The sequence below is a fragment of the Phalacrocorax carbo genome, chromosome 1 (assembly GCF_963921805.1).
Source record: "Phalacrocorax carbo chromosome 1, bPhaCar2.1, whole genome shotgun sequence".
Classification (NCBI taxonomy): Eukaryota; Metazoa; Chordata; class Aves; order Suliformes; family Phalacrocoracidae; genus Phalacrocorax; species Phalacrocorax carbo.
The window spans coordinates 22,575,390-22,595,585 of record NC_087513.1 but is presented as its reverse complement, the minus strand read 5'-3'; the positions used below and the strand labels follow the sequence as shown (position 1 = coordinate 22,595,585).

The window sequence follows — 20,196 nt, the reverse complement described above, 5'->3', positions numbered from 1 at the left end:
TTTTTTTTTTTTTTAAAAATAAAGAAAATTCCTCTAAGAACAAACTACAATGCATTTTTCCCAGTGTGCCCTGATGTGAAAGTGATATAACACACAAGACTTCCCGCAAACTCACTCCACTAGTCAGCTTAAGTCAACTGAAGTGTACCTTTTTCACCCAGGTAGATAGCTTGCTCAACTGCCAACTGGCATCGCCTGCTAGTAATCCTGTTACCAGAATAAAATTTGTAGATTAAAGTAAAAGCTTACATTTCCATAAACTACAACAGCATACACTCAAAAGGTGTCAGGTATTTTTTTTACTAGGCACCAGTACATATAAAAATAAGAGTTTTGTATAAAACCACTTTTTTTTTTTTTAAAGAAGCATCTATTGAGAAATAAGCTGCAGAAGTGCCAGTCAACAGCTTTGCTATGAATAACATTGATACACATATTTTCTAGCTCTTCAGTGACACAAAGATGACCTGGTGTTCCAGACTTAGATAGCCTTTCAAGGTAGTTCTCTGCAAAGCTGGTTTTACAGAGAAGATTAAGCAACTCTGTACACATAATAACATCCCACGAATAAAACAAAAGTGTAAAAGGATGGATGGTTAACATCAGCAACTTTTTTTTTTTTTTTGCATAGTCTTGCAGCCATATTAGTATATTTTTTTTTCTGTAAAAAACAAAACAAAAAAAAACCCAAAACACCCCACCTCACCGCCCCCCCCCCCCCCCCCCCCCCATTTCACTGCTTCACATTGGTGCAATCATTTATAGAGGCTTAAGACAAGAATTTTTGGTACATCGTGACTACAGTTGCAGTTTTTTTTAACCAATGAATGCAGTGGCAAAAGTGCGTCGAGCGAAAGACGTGAAAGAATTGGCAAGATCTTAATTATGTCCTTCTCCTATCTGTATCCACCAAAACAACTAATTGACAGTCATGTAAACTTTAAGTCACTTTACTAGAGCAATCATTAAATGCAGCTTTTTGGAAACTTATTAAAATACCTGCAGTGAACGAACTCCACATCCATGGGTTCCAAGTTGTAAGCCTGTTCAAAGTCTGCATTCAGTTGAAGAGTAACATCTTCATTACATATCTGTTGCAAATATTAAAAAAATCAGTTTACTGATGAAGGTTTAGTACTTCAAAACACAAAGTAGCATCTCTGAAAGCATTGAACGTCCCCCGTAACCTCCAAAAAGAATACATAGGTTTACATGCTACCAACATACTGCATATTCAGATTATGTTATGAGTGCTTTCAGAGCTGGTAAAGATTATAATTTAGAAAAAAACACAATAAAAATACAAAATCACGATTCAGAATATAGAAAAAACAAATCTAGCTTCCCAAAAGTCACGTTAAAGTAGTCTGTAATTCCACAAATTGCCAGCTTCCCCTCTGAAACCTGCAGACCGCAGTATTTTCAGCAGGAGATATGCCTTGCTTACCTCAGTAATATAGGCAACGTACTCTATTATATGCTCAGAGTAGACCCGACTTTTCAGTATCACCTTATCACCTAATTGTAAACAAAGTTAAAGGGGAACATACTGTTAGAAGGAATAGTAAAATTCTCATTGCAGCACTTAATTTATTCCTCTTTTGCATGGTTAAACTAGGAATTTGCAGGATTCTAGATGTTAACTAACTTCAGCAAAGTTGCTGTAGCCATGAGTACCTGTTCTGAAATGCCATATGCAGTTGTGTATTACATTTGAAAAGCTACCCAATATTGACGCCATCAGACAACGACACTTGGAAACAGTTATTTTGTGTATTATATTATTTGAGATTCTGAATTAAATTTTAACTACTTTCCCAGCTTTTGCTTTTGATACACCTATTGTCTTTTAAGTTATAACTACATTGCCCAGTTCATTTTTGCTGAAAGCCCCACCAATTTTTGTACATGAAAAATGCTTAAGTACTGGAACATGCATAAGAACAGACATATGCAATGCTGCTGTAGACAGAAGCCACTGTAAGAGTCACACTGAGACACTAACAGTGCAGTGCACCTGTCTAGGAGCCTAGATTAATAACTTAGTGTTCGGATATGTGAAAGACTTCTTTAAACAAATGAATAAGCAATGGAGTTTGTATTGCACTGAAAATATTGATCAACATGCTGTTAGGCTTTAGCTCACAGGAATTACTACCTGTAACCAGGCGAGGTCTGCCCTCTTCCAATCCTGGCACTTCCAACACTAAAAAGCTCCCATTCCTTTTCAGTGTAACCCCACTCATGTTAAAGTCTTTTATCTCCATTTCTGCATGGATTTCTTCAAGCCACAAGAGAGTAGAAAAGTTTGCTTTATAATTATCTAGATTAAGATGCTGAAAAACAAAACAGTATACGTTATTGTTATAACTTCTACACAAATATATGGAACCTACTATTCTTAACATTATACAAAACACCTCTTAAGACAGACTGCACAGCAACTGGGTTGCCAATTAAGGCACCTAAATACATGTAGCTATACACTAGCTAGTATTTTAAATTCCCCAGTAGCCACAGCAGAATTAGTCCAGTCCTTGGAGCTCAGATACAACAGCCAGTCAGCTAAAGAGTTAACCAAGTCTCTCCCTACTGCAAGGGCAGTGTCAACATCTGAATTCAGGGGCAGTCTACAAACTGAATTCTACGCTCAGCAATCCCAGTAAGCATAAAATCTAAGTACACTGGGCAGAGATGGGTGAAGAGAGAGAGTCATGTCAGTGTTGGTCCTGGCTTATAACTATACAACTTATGGCAAGCTGAAAGAACCTGAACTTTCTCCCTCAGAGTTTAATGCATCTCACTGGAGAGGCATTCTCCAACAGTATAAAGCTCTGCCTGAACAACAGCTGATAGGACAGAATGCTGTTTGGTATCATCTCATGGAAGCACAAGGCAAATGAACAGTGCTTTCTGAAGCAGACTTAAAACAGTCACCAGTACCAGACAGAACTTCAAGCGTCATCAAAAAAAGTTACCATTAATGGCAGGCTTTCAGTATAAAACTATTTCAAACACTACAGAGTTTTATCTTCCTTTTGAGATAGGATCACTAACATGCTATCTTAATGCTGTGACCTCAGGTTTCGAGTGAGCTGTTTAGAAAGCAGACAACATAGCCTTTTACATTTCTGAAATATTAACTATCAGCCCCAGTTTGTAAGTACCTAAAAAGTTAGGAGACAAAAAAGTGAACTGCAGCAACATTCTATCAGAAATCAGGACAAAGTTTTGGAGAAGGAATCACTGTAATACCCTTCTTAGACTTGTCAGACTTCAGGTTTGGTTGTGAATTAAATTTGAAGATATATATAAAAAAAAAAACAGTTCTGAACAACCAGAAAAGAATCCTCTGTTACTGTAATAACTTAAGAATTTCTGCTTTCATTTGCTATGAAAAAAACTGCTGGACTACTGCTCTGACACCCCAAAAACCCCTTTCCAATGATATCTAAAAAATGAGAGTGAAGAATAATCTTTGTTCAGCTTCTGTAATATCCCCCACCCCCAGTATACTTCTACTCCCTTTTCAGTTTTTCACATTTACCCTCTTGTAAGCTTGGATTGTGTGACATATTGAAACCCATGGAAGTTACCAGATACAGACTAAAGTCTTCAGTCTACTTGGTAACAGTATTACATCATCTTATATTATACTAAGGACTACATGTTTTTGCTAAATTAAGGCCAGCTTGAACAAACACACTTACATAAAATATATTTTCTTAGATAAGCCTACATGTACATACTTCTGCTAGGAGAGGCTGAAAGGTCAGTATGTCTAATTTCTGCTCCACACATTTTCTTAACTCATCTGGTATGGTATAATGTGGAAGAAAGCTTGGCAACTGCTTTCTGTGATTTCTAAAAGAAAAATACGACATCATTTAGCCTTCTCAAACTATATATGTGAAAACGAGCTAATTAACATGCCACATCATCAAGGCTATAAAACCATAACGCACACACACACAAGACAGACCCAATTATTCCTTCAAAGTGACAATTGAGAAGTTTGCTATGCTAGGAAGAAAGATAAGTGTTCTAGTTACAGATTATTTGAAAACATCATGTGCCTGCTTTTTCAGTTTAGGGATATTTTTATAACTAAGCAAATACTGTAAGTCTAATGGAGACTTATTTGCAAAAGGAAAAGTTCTGAATGAACGACGGGAAACATTTATCAGGTATAGATGTCAAAGTTGCCTGAGGAGTTAAGAAGCTAACTCTCTCAGAAAACTCTTCCTGATTTTCCATCTATTTTCTTAATAACACAAGTGTTACTTGCAGATTACTACATAACAGTGTTTATCTTTTTTATCACATTATATAGCAGAAACAACTCCTGTTCGACAAATCTACAAAGAAATCAAGCAGTTCATTACTAAAACAACGTCTTCTATCAGTAATATCCACAATTATCTTGCTTACAACATACATATAAACACACATACAGACTCCCAATTTCACATTTTCTTTGTCAGCATTACAGACAGGTGGACAGAGAACTGGCTCAACAACAGAGCTCAGAGGGTTGTGACCAACAGGGCAAAGTCTGGATGGAGGCCTGTCATTAGTGGTGTTCACCAGGGGTCTGTGCTGGGTTCAGTCCTGTTCAACATATTAATCAATGACCTGGATGAAGGGACAGAGTGCACCCTCAGCAAGTTCGCTGATGATACAAAATGGGGAAGAGTGGCTGATACACCAGAAGGCTGTGCTGCCATCCAGCGAGACCTGGACAGATGGGAGAGCTGGGCCGAGGGGAACCTCATGAAATTCAACAAGAGCAAGTGCAAGGTCCTGCACCTGGGGAGGAACAACCCCATGCACCAGTACAGGCTGGGGGCTGAACTACTGGAAAGTGGCTCTGTTGAGAAGGACCTGGGAGTGCTGGTGGACGGCAAGGTGACCATGAGCCAGCACTGTGCCCTTGTGGCCAAGAAGGCCAACAATATCCTGGGATGCATTAAAAGGAGTGTGGCCTGCAGGGGGACAGAAGTTATTCTCCCCCTCTATTCTGCCCTAGTGAGACCACATTTGGAGTACTGTGTCCAGTTTTGGGGCCCCCAGTTTAAGAAGGACAGGGAACTGCTTGAGCAGATCCAGTGGAGAGCTACCAAGATGATGAGGGGACTGGAGCATCTCCCTTATGAGGAAAGGCTGAGACCTGGGTTTGTTCAGCCTGGAGAAGGCTGAGGGGGGATCACATCAATGTTTATAAATATCTGAAGGGCAGGTGTCAAGAGGATGGGACTGGACTCTACTGGACACTACTGAAAAAGTAGTGCCCAACGACAGGACAAGGGGCAATGGGCACAAGTTGGAACACAGGAAGTTCCACCTTAATATGAGAAAAAACATCTTTCCTGTGAGGGTGCCAGAGCAGTGGAAGACGCTGCCCAGGGAGGCTGTGGAGTCTCCTTCCCTGGAGACATTCAAAACCCACCTGGACACGTTCCTGTGCCCCCTGCTCTAGGTGTCCCTGCTGAAGCAGCGGGATTGAACAAGATGATCTCCAGAGGTCCCTTCCAACCCCTACCATTCTGTGAATCTGTGAACTGATATAGCAATACCAAATACAGCAGTATTAGTTATGTGCTATTTTTTTCTCTAATTCACAGTACCTTCTGTATTTAGGGGCAACCACTGTTGTCTTCCTTGGCTGAGGTTCTGGAATAATTTTAGGCTTTCTTGGAGAAAATGGTTCTACAGGTGCTATTAGTAATTCTTCTTCATTTGTTACAGTGGCTTCAATATAGCGTCCAACAGTAAAATCAGAGAAACCAAGCAACAGGAGTTCTTTACTGCATCCAGGGTTTCTTCAAGTAAGCAGAAGTTATGTTCTTACAACCAACATGTTTACACTTTCTTTTCCCCAGCTGTAAGTATTTTTTAAAATCAAATTGTAGATTTTCATTTCAGTAACATATGAGAACTGCTAACTTCAGGTTATTCCTCACACTTACTCCCCACCCTGAGTTGAACCCAGGTATCATTTATGATTTAAAAAAACCTAACCAACCAAACAAGAAACCCCCAAGAGTAAAAAAATCTCAAACCCCCAATTTCATCAAAAGCATGGGTAATGACCAACAATCCACCCCACTATACTAGGTACAGAATTAATAATTCTGTCACAAGGAACACCTTGGAACTACTGTTCCTGAAAAAGATTAGCCAAACATTTCCATCAGACAAACTTGAAGCATACCCCTTCACTGTTTGCAGCAACAGCTTTGCTCTACCTTGCTTAAAACTACTCAGAACTGAACCCTAACTGTAAACACATCAAGTGGAGAAAGTAGGAAAGATCCTTTATTTCTGAAAAATGCACTTTATATGTGTAAGCAGTCCTTGGGGAGTGACAGGGGAATAGATCTGAGGGAAGAGTTTCTTAAGAATGTTTTCTAAGGAACTTAAGACAAAAGATCTAGCACACACCAGCTGCTCTGAAATCCCTTAATGAACTCATCCCAGCACTACCCAGAGCCCAATTCTCCCCTCAGCACTGACTACACAGTCCAACACTTACTATGTGCCTGAAAAAACAGCATCCCAGAAGGATTCTAGCTTACTTTCTCTTTAGCAGCAGTACCATTTTTGCATGCCAACTAACACTACCTGCTCAGCTTAAAGCTATAGCCTGGCTTTCTCCAATACACAAACTCAGTGCAGACACTAAACTGTCCAGAGTTACGGTCTAAACTTGCAGTCTTTCTGATCTCCTTAAAGTGGCCAGCAAGCACTTGTTACCTTCATGCTGCAGTGTCCCAAGGAGTTTTGTGTGGATTGTTCTGCATTATTACAAGATTCTCAGACTTTGGTGCATTTACAGAGCTACAGTGAAATATGAATTGTTCTTTCTACACATTTTTCTCCACAAAGGCAGGCCACACCTGCAGCTTATCTTTCAAATCGTAGCTAAATCATTCTCCTAAGAAAATTTCTACCCCTTGCCTCGCTATTTATAATGGTAACAGAAGCAGTGCGAAAGTTAAGGCAGTGTTACTTCGATGAACGAAACCATTTGACAATGTTTTCCCCGTCCAAATTTTAAATTACGACCATAAGAGTCAATGGTTGTGGTATACAACTTTTGTGGAGCTACAGCTGCAAGTAACTGAAAATTACATAAAAGTAAGATTTCCAGCATGAGGTTCCCACTTGAAAAGAGCTCACACAAAGCCACTTTTTATTCTTAACTAAATCCATGAAATATTTTTTACGAAGTATTTTTGTTTTTCAAGGGTTTTCGAAGATCTGCAAACCACTTCCTCTATAAATTACACCTTCAAGGAAGAAAGCTTTTTTCTTTTTTGTTTCAGCATACATAACCTGCATTTAATATCAGAGGACAGGGAAACTTGAGATTGAGGCATGTAGCAACATGAATACCGTGTCAGGGTACCCAGACTGGGAGAAACATATCAGACATAAACACAAAAATTCCCAGGCAATCTGCATTTGCTCTAGTACTCATGGAGCAAAGGGTTTCCTGAAAAGAATACAATCAGCTATAGGCATTATCTTCATCTTATTGGGTTTTTAAGAGAAGTTATCTACTCCCACTATGCTTATTCATTTACTACTACCATTTTCTTTTGACAAAAATCAGAACCAAGCATTAAAATGCTAACTACTTTCAAGGTCTAGCATATATTTCCACATCAATTGCTAACACGTACTGGCTTAGTTTATCCTACACCAAAGAGAATAGTTCCCTTATTCTGAGCACAGTTAAGTCAATTTTTAAGACTTGTTTCCATTGTATGGGTCAGACCAACGGAAAGAGATACCTACACAGCTGTGCATGTGATCACTATGAATGTTTTTCCACCTGGTGGTATGACAATTTCTGCAGTAACATTGACATGCTTTATTGGTTGTTCCACATCTTCTCTTTGTTCATCTTCTCCATTATGTAGATTTTCATCTTTCACCAAGGAAAAGTTTTCTTTTGTCCTTGATAAATTTGTATCCTGAGAATTAATTCCTTCTGTAGGAAACAGATTATAATAAATTCTGTTACCATAATTGCTATCGCTAGCATAGGCAAGTCTTCTCAAACCAACCTACAGGTCTCTTGAGGTGTTAACATGCAGCATTCAAACGTTAACATTTCACTGTACCTGGAATGACTCCATTTTTCATAATGGATGTATTATTCAATGACTCATATGTTGTTCCTTTGCTCTCGTTATATGAATTAATTGCAGCTTCTGAGAGGTTTTCTTGATTTATTGGAAAAGATGACAGATGTGCTTCTGGACTCTTCTCACAGTTTTGAGGAATGTGAAAACTGAATTGCTTGTCTTTCACCCATCCAGCTAATCTGCAGCTGATTAAGGACTGTGGTACACTCCCTTTATTCCTAGAAGTAGTTATGCAATTAATTACATAAATGCATAGTTAATGTTCTTGGGAAGCTTAATTCTACCTGAAGACGAAAAACAACTGTCTGTAGCAGGTTAGTTCACCATTATTTCATAACTGCTATCAGAAAGAAATTGGACTGCTGCTTCTAACTCATGAGGATTAGAACCTCTGCTAAATGGTAGTATTTCTAGGTCATATCAACTACCATATGAAGCATACAGAAATATCGTGTATAAAAACGCTATGGTAACTTAAAGTTTATCACTGGGTAAGTGACTCTTAGGAAAGAGCACGTAGCAACAAATAGAGGGTATTCAGGTATGACTTCATTTGAGCCTCGATGCCCAGATGTGAAAAAAACCCCAAAACCAAAGAAAACCACCAAAACGAAAACCCCTTGTGGATACACCAACACAGTTCTTCAGCACCCAAGTTAAAAAAGAAATTAGAAAACAAATCTGGTCTGCTTTTAATGCATACGTATACAACAGTCCTCTTGTTCCAAGATTTTGAATTAAAACATTTAACTTTAATCTTCGTTCCAGAAAGGATTTTGTTAGGATTGAAAAGAAACATAGGATAGGGGAGTCCCAAAGCACTATCCTCAAGATAGATGCTCAATGAAAAGACTATCCTAAAGACATCAAATTCAATATGAAAGTCTCTTTAATTCCATAGTATTTGGGGGTTACTTGAAGACCATGAACCACAAGGCTCAATTATGAGAGGCTTCTGTATGAAAGACAGGTTTAGACACTATGGAGTGATGGAAAGAAAGCAAGCTTAGAACAAACAGAAAGGCTTACTCTATCCAAATGATCATGCTTTTAGATTCCCCCTGCTTCAGAGTTCCAAAATTAGTCATTCTCGATATTTCCAACCCTCCTTTGTCTCTCATTAAGTTTTCATAAGGCTCATCCAGGTTGACTCCATTAGAGTGAGATTGTCTGTAAAAATAATTTTAGTTAGCAATTTTGAAACACAAATAAGACTCAGCAAATATCTTTGATTCAGTACAAGTTGAGGAATCACTATACCAAAGCATAGTCACAGTATTTAGGAAGAAGCAGGTAAGAGTGTTTTTCTCAGCTGCTTATACTTCCAAGACAATTAGATTACCTCTACTAATTTAAGCAGCAAATTAAAAACAAGCATTTTGTCAGCAGCACAATAAACCAGCATAAAACTTTGGATACAAGACTAAAATGATTAACAAGCTAGCTAATCTTTGCTGAAGAGCTGAATCAAAAGCTGACTGAAGCTGTTACGGATCTCTTTGAGAGCTGAACCAAGACACGACAGAGAGCAACTCCTTAGCAAGAGTCCTGAGTAGCACTGGAGCTTAAGAGATAAAATGACTAGACTGGAAGTTTTTTAGCATGCACCCCAAGCACTTATGGCTTCTGTTAACTGCTACAATCTGAAAGCAGCAAACTGAAGAAGAAATCAAAAAAAGCTGAAAAAAAAGCGCCCTTAAAAACTACTATCACACATACTACTGATGAAAATGCCTATGAAACCAAAGTCACATGCTCTTCCCTGTCTGAGACAGTGACCAGAGCTCTAACCTCTCAGTGTCAGCTACCTGTAGAAACCATTTAAAAAATTGTGTCTATTCTACAACTAAGAAACTATTCAGTTAAATGAAGTGGCACAAAAATGTATTGGATATATTTTAATAATCTGTCCAATATTTACATACCCTAAGTATTCCTTAGTTATCTAATATAATAAGGAAGAAAATTATTGCAGCTGTTCTTCATTAGCTACATCAGTTTACTAGCAAAGCCCACTAGATGTCTCCCATTGCAGCTTAAGCTGCTCCAATTTTTTTTGATATGGTAGGAAATACACTACAACTGACAAATCAACCTTAAGGTCTACTTTTGTGACCTGTCTTTAGTAATAGTTTTCTGTATTAAATCCATCACTAAAAACAGGTCCAACTGAAAAAAGAAGTAAACAAATTGTACTGTTGTGCAAAGTGATGTAAACACTTCAAGATTCATCCAGGTACAGTTTACATCTATTATATCAATGTTATCTCCAGTAAAAACAGCTTATTCCATTTTTAATAGTCCCTTTGAAGACATATGTACTGCCCTTAGCTATATTTCCTAGAGATTGAACAAGGCAAGTTCTCCCGAAGTCTATGTTTGAGAGGTATGAGAATGCCCTTTTTGCTCTCCTTTGGACTTTCCAGTTGGTTCACAGCTTATTTTTGGGCCTACAGAATCAGACTTGGTAGCCCTACCACAGCCTTCTTACCACCAAGAGTGACAGATTTTACAGGTAATAGCCCTATTTATATACACTTGGACAGTATTTGCATTTTTCACAGGACAGACACTTAAACTCACAAGTCAAACTCCAGATCTTTGCTGCAGACCTGCTACTGGCTAGTTGTTGCCCATTCTACATTTGTGTAGTTAATTATTTAACAGGATTTTGCTGTTTCTCCATACTGAAGATCATCTACTTTTTCCAACCTTTTCTGCAATCTGTCCCAATCCTACTCACATCACATATGCCATCTAAAATGCCTGCAGAACCTCTCAGTTTGATGTTTGCAAGCCCAACAAATCTCTATTATTCAGATCATTAAACTATTCCATTGCTGATCGATATCTGAAGAATCACTACAACTTAAAAGTTGTCTTCATTAAAGAAACATCCATTTGACACTAGTTCTGCTGAGAATGCTTTTCAAACAGTAAAGTCCTCAGTAGAAGAACACAGATGAGAGGAAACACAAGGTAAGAGCATGAGCTTGGCATTTTTGTAACAGAACAATGCAAAATTTCTTCCTTGCCTAGCAATATCCCTGCCTCAGCTGCTACTAGTTTTGCTTCTCTAGTAAGCAGATATGTCCCTACTTTCCGGAAAGGAAGAAAATGCGAGGGCCAAATCGTATCACACACTGATATTCCTTCCCAATGACCTATCACACCTTCTAGTCAACTAGTGAAGAATTCACAGTATTTCTCACTTAATAGATACAACAGAATTTAAGCTGCATAATTACAGTTCATCTCTAGTTGTTAAGTGGAAAGAGAATGAAAGAATTATTACCCGTTCTGGCTGACTGGCACCAAGCAGAGAGCTCTCCAAATATAGCATGACTGATTGCTCTCCACCACAATCGCGTTCACTAGATCGTGTCTACAAGGTGAATAGCCATCAGGAAGTCTCAATGAATCCAAAGTGAAAAATATACTCTCATCTACTGTACCACTTCTTCCAGTGATGCTGGAAATGCGAACCTGTAACAGTTTGTTATTCAGTGTTACTTGATATTATTTGTTTAAGCTAACAGGCATACTACCATTGTATAGTTTTTTCCTGCAACAGTCATTCTAGCATTGTGCTAACAGAGCATGAATAGAGAATTGTGCTAACAGAGTGTGTCTAGAATGTGTATCAGAGCTGGATTCTGAAGTTTCAGTTATTCATGGGAGGTAAACATACAGCTCTAACCTAGAAACTGTGCTTTCCTTTGGGTTTAAAAGTGTAAAGAAGCATTAGGTTCCACTTAAGTGCATACTACAGCACGTACATTTGACTTAATCATAATACCCGCCTTTGACTTACCAACTTACCTGATTTATAATACTAGCAGTCACAAGAGAATTTTTTTCCTATGCTTGACATGCAAATATTATTCAATATGTACACTCAAGGTAAATACAATAAACCATAAACCTAATAGATATAATTCCTATGGGGAACAAATATATTAATTAGAATAGAACAAAAAAAGGAAAATGGTTGCTTTTAAGCCAAAACACCTGGATAAATTAAACATAATAAATTCCAGAGTCATTACTTAGAAGTTTGAAAATCCACACATCCTCATTACAACCAATGTAACTAAAACAACAGTAAGCATCCAAATCAACAACTGATAAGCAATAAGAGTTAGTTACTCTGCCTGTTCTAACCAAGATGTGTATGCTTTTTCAAGAGGCTTTATTTTAGAAATAATCCTATAAACGGATCAGTTCATATGTTTTATCTTTTAAAGATGTGTTATAGATCTACCAATATTAGCAACTCAAAATCACCTTCAATACCCCATTTCACCCAAGATTCCTTTTGCCAAAAGCAGTGTGCAGAACATTTACCTTGTCCACTTGCTTATATCTCAAAGGCTTCACAGCAACTGCTTCACTGTTCCATGTTGTCGGGTTAATAAAATATTTTGCTTGTACCCAGTCACCTTCACAAGGTTTGAAACCTACGTAAACCAGAACATTTCTTAATTGCTACTGATGACATTTGCGTTACTCCCATACAGATCTAGTTTAAGTCAAATAAAATCACCAGCCAGAACAACGTGTTATTCAGATCCACCGAGTTCAAACTTCTCTTTGCGGTTCTTCCCCCAGTAGGTTATGACAAACTACATAAGAGATGCTAGAGGAAAAATAATCTTGCTTACATGTAACATGCAAGTTATTCTCAGTAAGAATGAACAGGTAGCTTTCTCCACCCAAATCCATATGTTTGTTTCACTACATACGCTCTGTTAGAACTTAAATTTGAAACGTGGACCTCAAGTTTCACAGAAGATATTTCTATTGTACACATAAAAAAAATTAAGGAAGAGCAAACAAGAAAGCCCTTACGCACCTTCACAGACATCTTCCATTGCAAAAAAAGTGTTCTGATTAATATAGCCACCATCCTTAGAGAGAGAGGTAACACTGCCGATTAATATTTTCGTATTTAGTTCAGAAGCATCACAAGTAGGATTGGAGTCTCCCCATGTATTCTGGATGGCGTCTACCTATTAATACAGAAAACCCCAACATTCAAACAGCTGATACTTAGAATTATGTTAAACATATATTCCTACAATAAATATCAGAATTTCAATTGCTTATGGAAGTCAAGCTCCTTATTAGACAATTCTATATTCACTGTAGCTGTCCATTTTTGTACACAAAAACATTAGTAAACAGTAAGTTCTCTTAATATGTCAGCTGTATGCTGCAACATTCACAACTGCTATAATTACATGTTGATTTGTCAAATCTTTCTTATGCTCTCTTTGCTTTCGGTCTACTTAAGAGTTTTCTTCATATTGACTAGAGGACCGCCTGCCCCCCAGCAGTATGATTGTACAAAGTGAAACTAGAAGATCACTATTTCAGAAGGCAAAAAAATATGTTTTCAAGGTGCTATTTATAAACACTATATGTATTTCAGACTGCCCCATAGTCATTCTTTAATAATTTCAATTAGAAAACCCTTCTTACAGACTGTCCATACCACCACCTCAAATATAAGCTTACTTACTTAAACAGCCCTCTGCAGAACACAAGCTACAAACTATTTTCCCCCCCAGCTGTGCTGGGGCAAGGATATAGATAGCATCTCTGCTCTTAATTACTAGAACTCCTAGAACTGCATGTTCTCTTCCTTGCTCCCAAAGGGCCACCACCATCGTGGGTTCAGGAGTCTCCAGTCTGCAGTTCAAACACTTCCTCTTCAGAGCTTCCTTGCACTCTACAAAGACTGTTGGGCCCAGTAACAACGCCAATGCCACTGGACAGAAACACTTATTACCATTAAGCAAGAACTGCTGACTCCAGAAGGTATGTAGAGAAACTACACTGTTGCCCAGAGAGGCTGTGCAGTCCCTCTCCATCCTTGGAGGTTTTCATGACCTGACTGGATGAAGCCCTGAGTTACGTGGATCTGACCACAGGCTGAACCTGCCTTGAGCAGGAGGTTGGACTAGAGACCTCCTGAAGTCTGGTCCAATCTGAACTATACTATGATCCCAATTTCTATACAATTTATTTTGTTGAACATAATAAGTATTTCCATTTAATATAGTAATAAACAGCCTATGTCTACCCTTACTCCAGAGTTTGCAAACATTAAACTACTTATTTTAGTCAATATTGTTATATTGCATTAAAAGAACTATTACACATGGTGTTCCTTTCAATGACATGAAAACTCACTGTAAAACAAATGAAAAAAAAAAAACACAACAAAAAGCCCTGGAATCTATGTTTTGCTCCAGTCTGACAGACATATCTTCATGTTAACCAGGAACGTTGGAGAATGTTAAACTTACACCTAGGCAATTTGTTTGGGATTCATATGGATAGAATCTGAGTAAGCAATTACACAGTTCCACAGAAGACCAGTGAGTTTCCATACAATGTAAGTTACATATGGAGTTATATTTGAAAGTAATTTGTAGACCTAAGGAAATGCTTTCAACACATGAAAACATATGCTTTCTTTTGATATTTCTCAACTTGATTTTCCTCTACCAATAAAACTGTAAAGTTGTTCCTCATACTAGCTCTAAAGAGCCTTCCTGCTACCACTGCTGGTAGCCCGGTAGAGCCTGCGTAAGAACCTCTAATTGTTTAGTGCAGAGTTTAATTACACTTGACATGAAATAAACTGAAATACAGACTTCTGAGCTAGGATCTTTCCAAAACACAAGGCAAGCAGCTCCAAACAGCTCTTGAAACAGTGCACTGACCAGAGGGCCACCCAAGGCTGACTACACTCTTCCTTAAAGGTGATAATATAAAAACGCCACTGACACCATGGAAGTTTAAACTGCACCTTCCAGACTCTCCCCAAAACTGCATGTTGGCAGTGCTTAGGCTGTAGAGCTTGCACTCATTTCTGAAATCAGAGGAATATTTTTTAGGTCACTTAAAGTTAAGTAGTAATAGCTTAGTTTTTTGGATGGAGATAGTATTGGGGTCCAAGCATCATTTTGTACAGTATTTAATACATAGTATTATATATTAAGCAAGTATGCTTGTCAGGAAGCTAAATTCTTTTCATCTGCCTAGGGGATTAAAAAGGGACTTATTTCCTCCCCTCTTTCCCAAAAACAGCTATGATTGAAATGTTGTTGGCTATTCTGAGCAAACTCTCATGGCATCTCAAGTTTGTGCCACTATGTGGAAAGTAAATCAAGGTTTATTGCAGAGTACAGAATGAGTTTAGTTTTTCATCTAATACTTATCCAGTACTTTGAACAGACCCTTTGGAGAAGGGAGAGTAGTGCTGTTCTTCTGAAATTACATGTTTTACATCAGTAACACAGACAAAATCCTAGGACCTGTGGGAACCCTGGACTCCTTATGCAGGAAGCCCACTATAGTCATGGTTATTCTTGCTCAACAGTAACATTGGTGCTTTTTTTGCCCCTCTCACATCTTTGAAAAGAGCAGTTATACCATTTTTATTTTTATTTGTAAGAGATCACAGATTACGGCATACTTTGAAGAAATGAGCTTGGTCTCTTTGCTTACTGAATCAAGATTGCCCTTGGACTTTGACTTTCTATAGAGTCCAGTCAGCATTAGGCATAAGCTTGGCTCTAACCCACTCACCCAGTCAAAAACTACATTGCTGGAAAAGATCGTCTGAGATGCCTGCAGGACTTATGGCTCATCAAAAAAAGGTAACAAGATAAATCATTATGTTAATCCCTAGTACTTTTTGAGAAGGCCATTATCTACCACATACAGCAAAACATCCCACAACTGCTAAAATATCATAGTTGTTTTGGAGATCCTCACGTAGCTTCTCACTTACCAGGCTTATGTATGTTGGAGCGATGACAATATTTCAATAGTACTGTGAAAGCTGACAGTCAGAAGGAAAACAAGGAAGGAGAAAGAAGATTTAGACTAATTTATTTTATGAGTGTGTGTATACGAGTACTCTTTTACCAACCAGCACTGAAATTGCTTGCTGGAGTTACAATATTTAGTTTTCATGTAAGAAAGTCATTCCACTTAAGGGGGAAAAAAAAAAAAAAAAAATCAAACAAGAAGAAAAAAGAAGAGACATAAGGTTATTTTACAAGAAGCTACGTTTTTTTGATAGCAGTAGAGCTGCTAATATTTTTAGAAACAAGACACAAGACTTCCCTTTCACTTTCTTTCTATGCTTCATTTTAGATCATACAGTAAAACTCTCTCCCCACTAACACCCTTTCTTCAGATTTAATCAATGAAACTGCATTCATTTCAAAATTAAATGGATTTGCTAAGAAAACCTCCCCTCAACATTTTGTATGTAACTGGAGTTCATTTTATGAGAGTGTTGCTCTTTTACATCCTTCTAATCTTTAATATGAAATATCCTATTTACTTTAGTCTTCAGGAATTGTTCTTATTGCTATTTTGAGTTAAAGGACAGACAGAATAGAGAAAAATGGAAGCAGGCAACATTTTAAATCCTCCTGAAATAAATTATTAAAACCCAGATGCCTAAGAAACCCAGATTTAAAAAAACTCACCCAGTTGATAAACTGCCAACATCTCAAAAATAGTTTTCATGAGATCATTAGTTATTACCAAACCAGCAACAGAGCTTGAAAAAAGTCTACACAAGTAACTCTACTGCGTTTCCTCAGTAGACTACAGATTTCATAAATATATAAAAATGCATCTAAACTCCTGATTGTTACAGAGTAAAAGACAAAGCAAGTTAGTCTTCTAGTATTTTTATTTTCTGTCTACTCCTACTTGAGAAATCACATTTCTAGTCAACTTCATCAAGACATGGTACAGCTACTCCCAATTCTACTGCAATTCAACCACTGGAGGAAAAGGAATTCTCAGAGGTCTGCATTTATTTTAAGCTTAAGTCCAGCCCCTAGGGAGGAGTTTATCACGTGCAATTCATTATTTCAACCAGAAAACTTGTCTTCTCCAGTAGCCTGGTGAACATCTCATGGACTATTATTATGTTCAAATGAAAAGCATATTTATTATTGACAAATAATGTTTACAAAAAAGGCTTTCAGCAGGCACCCAGCATCTTTGAATTGGTTTCCTATTTATAAGTTAATTAGATAAAGATCTTTCCCTCAGATTAACAGCTATAGCAGCAGATGAAGTTAGAGCTTTGAATCCTAGAGAGATTTTTACATTCATGGCATAAAAGGTGAGAAACAATAAAACTTTCCAGACTAACACCTGTACTAACAATATGTGTTTTACAGGAGGCAACTCCTTCTTACAGCAAAGACAAACCTTCACTTCTTCATACACAGATGAAAGTATTTTTAAAGGTATGTCTCTACTTACCATTAGTATGAACAGTTTCAGGACTAGTCAACAGACTAATTCTGAGAAGCATACAGTACATTACCACAGAGATACTAGCAGCTTCAGTTATGAACTGTAAATCACTTTATTAATACGTGCCACTTGGTACCAACAGAATTACTGAATGTGTCAGAATAACAGAAACGCACTTCCGTATGACAGCTCATTACGTCTGGACACTGCTGGCAACTGACAAAGGTGTCTCTGAAGTACTACTATTTATCTTCACCTCTTACCCTGATGGCCTTCAAGCCACCCGATGTTTTATCCTCTTCAACAGTGGCAGTAACTTCCTGTCCAACAGACAGCGGCGTATTTTTTGTAACATCATCCTTTGTGAAGATTATCATGTCATCTATCATCCCATAATCATGGCAAAATCTTGTCACTACTCCTTGTACAGTTTTTAATTCTTTATCACCTGCATCCAGAGGAAAAGTGTTGACATAAAAACAAATCACTTGTTTATAGAACTATGCAACAAGTAAAAAATGCCACTAAAAGTGCTATCCCTTCTATCAAAAAGCCATTCTCTTGTTCAACTAAAACTATCAACAGCTGTGAACTAATTAGTTTCACATTTAAGTCTTGAAGTCTTACAGCAAGTTATGGCTTCAAACAATTAAGAAGGCTAGCTAAATACAAACTACATTGTAAAAGCAACTTTCTTTAAGCTGCATGAAAAAATTTCATAGATTATCTCAAGTTAGAAGGGACCCATAAGGATCATTGAGTCCGACTCCCTGCTCCTCACAGGACTACCTAAAACAACTAAACCATATGACAAGAGCGTCCAGACACTCCTTGAACTCTGACAGGCTTGGTGCTGTGACCACTTCCCTTGGGAGCCTGTTCCAGTGACCGATCACCCTCCCAGTGAAGAACCTTTTCCTAATGTCCAGTCTGAACCTCCCCTGATTCAGCTTCATTCCATTTCCTCGTGTCCTATCACTGGTTCCCAGAGAGAGGAGATCAGAACTTCTCCCTCCGCTTCCCCCTTTGAGGAAGTTGTAGACTGGCATAAGGGCACCCCTCAGCCTTCTCTCCCCAAGCTGAACAAGCCAAGTGACCTCAGCTGCTCCTCATAAGTCTTGCTCTTGAGGTCTTTCACCACCTTGGTCACCCTCCTCTGGACACACTCTAGTAGTCTGATGTCCTTCTTACACGGAGGTGCCCAAAACTGCACACAGTACTGGAGGTGGGGCCGCACCAATGTGGTGTAGAGTGGGGCAATCACTTGCCTCAACCGGCTGGGTGTGCTGTGCTTCACACACCCCAGGACACGGTTGGTCCTTTATGCTGCCAGGCACACTGTTGGCTCATGTTCAACTTGCCATCAACCCAAAGCCCCAGCTCTCTTTCCATGGGGCTGCTTTCCAGCCTCTCATCCACCAGTCTGTATGCGTAACAACAGAATCATAGAGTCATTTAAGTTGGAGAAGACCTTTAAGATCCTCAAGTCCAACCATTAACGTAACACTACCAAGTCCACCACTACACCATGTCCCTAAGCACCACATCCACATGTCTTTTAAATACCTCCAGGAATGGTGACTCTACCACTTCCCTGGTTCCAATGCCTGACAAATCTTTTCGGTGAAGAAATTCTTCCTACTATCCAATCTAAACCTCCCCTGGCGCAACCTGAGGCCATTTCTTCTCATCCTGTTGCTTGTTGTTTGAGAGAAGGGACCAACATGCACCTCACTACAACCTCCTTTCAGGTAGTGGTAGAGAGCAGTAAGGTCCGTCCTCAGCCTCCTTTTCTCCAGACTAAACCACTCCTGTTCCCTCAGCCGCTCCTCATAATACTTGTTCTCCAGACCCTTCACCAGCTTTGCTTCTCTGGACATGCTCCAGCAACTCAATGTCTTTCTAATACTGAGGGGCCCAGAACTGAACACAGGATTTGAGGTGCAGCCTCACCAGTGCCGAATACAGGGGACCATCACTTCTCTACTCCTGCTAGCCACACTATTCTTGATACAAGCCAGGATGCCGTTGGACTTCTTGGCCACCTGGGCACACTGCTGGGTTATGTTCAGCTGGCTGTCAACCAACACCTGGGGGTCCTTTTCTGCTGGGCAGCTTTCCAGCCACTCTTCCCCATGGGCTTGCTGTGATCCAAGTGCAGGACCTGGCACTTGGTCTTGTTGAACCTCATACAATTGGCCTCGGCCCATCAATCCAGCCTGTCCAGATTCCTCTGTAGTGCCTTCCTACCCTCAAGCAGATCAAGACTGCTGCCCAGCTTGGTGTCATCTATAAAGACATTAAACAGAACTGGCCCCAAAACTGACCCCTGGGGAACACCACTTGTAACCAGACACCAGCTGGATTTAGCTCCATTCACCACAACTCATTGGGCCTGGTCATCTAGCCAGTTTTTTACCCAGCAAAGAGTATACCTGTCTAAGCCATGACCTGCCAGTTTCTCCAGGAGAATGCTGTGGGAACCAGTGTCAAGGGCTTTACTGAAGTCCAGGTAGACAACATCCACAGCCTTTCCCTCATCCACTAAGCAGATCACCTTGTCATAGAAGGAGATCCAGTTGGTCAATCAGGACCTGCCTTTCATGAGCCCATGCTGACTGGGCCTGATTGGCTGCTTGTCCTGTACATGCCGCATGATGGCACTCAGGATGATCTGCTCCATAACCTTCCCTGGCACCAATGTCGGACTGACAGGCCTGTAGTTTCTTGAATCCTC

At 39.0% G+C, this 20,196-nt stretch overlaps 1 protein-coding gene and 1 long non-coding RNA gene across 2 annotated transcripts in view; both read right to left on the bottom strand.

The window, feature by feature from the left end:
- Positions 1-19,669, bottom strand: part of MOV10L1 (Mov10 like RNA helicase 1) — a 28,525-nt gene extending 8,856 nt beyond the window's left edge. Inside the window, exons 1-11 of the mRNA XM_064441710.1 lie at positions 19,447-19,669; positions 17,723-17,907; positions 13,012-13,168; positions 12,504-12,616; positions 11,452-11,642; positions 9,186-9,326; positions 8,133-8,374; positions 7,804-7,999; positions 5,628-5,822; positions 3,750-3,864; positions 2,159-2,336 (exon numbers count right to left, since the gene is read on the bottom strand). Of these exons, the coding sequence (XP_064297780.1) occupies positions 2,159-2,336; positions 3,750-3,864; positions 5,628-5,822; positions 7,804-7,999; positions 8,133-8,374; positions 9,186-9,326; positions 11,452-11,642; positions 12,504-12,616; positions 13,012-13,168; positions 17,723-17,907; positions 19,447-19,669 (1,936 nt within the window). The remainder of the gene's footprint in view (positions 1-2,158; positions 2,337-3,749; positions 3,865-5,627; positions 5,823-7,803; positions 8,000-8,132; positions 8,375-9,185; positions 9,327-11,451; positions 11,643-12,503; positions 12,617-13,011; positions 13,169-17,722; positions 17,908-19,446) is intronic.
- On the bottom strand, positions 157-1,827 carry LOC135313917 (uncharacterized). The gene is made up of 3 exons (XR_010373419.1): positions 1,448-1,827; positions 1,000-1,091; positions 157-207 (listed from the first exon to the last, which is right to left on the bottom strand). It is a non-coding gene; the product is annotated as an uncharacterized LOC135313917 (long non-coding RNA).
- Positions 19,670-20,196: the final 527 nt, after the last annotated feature.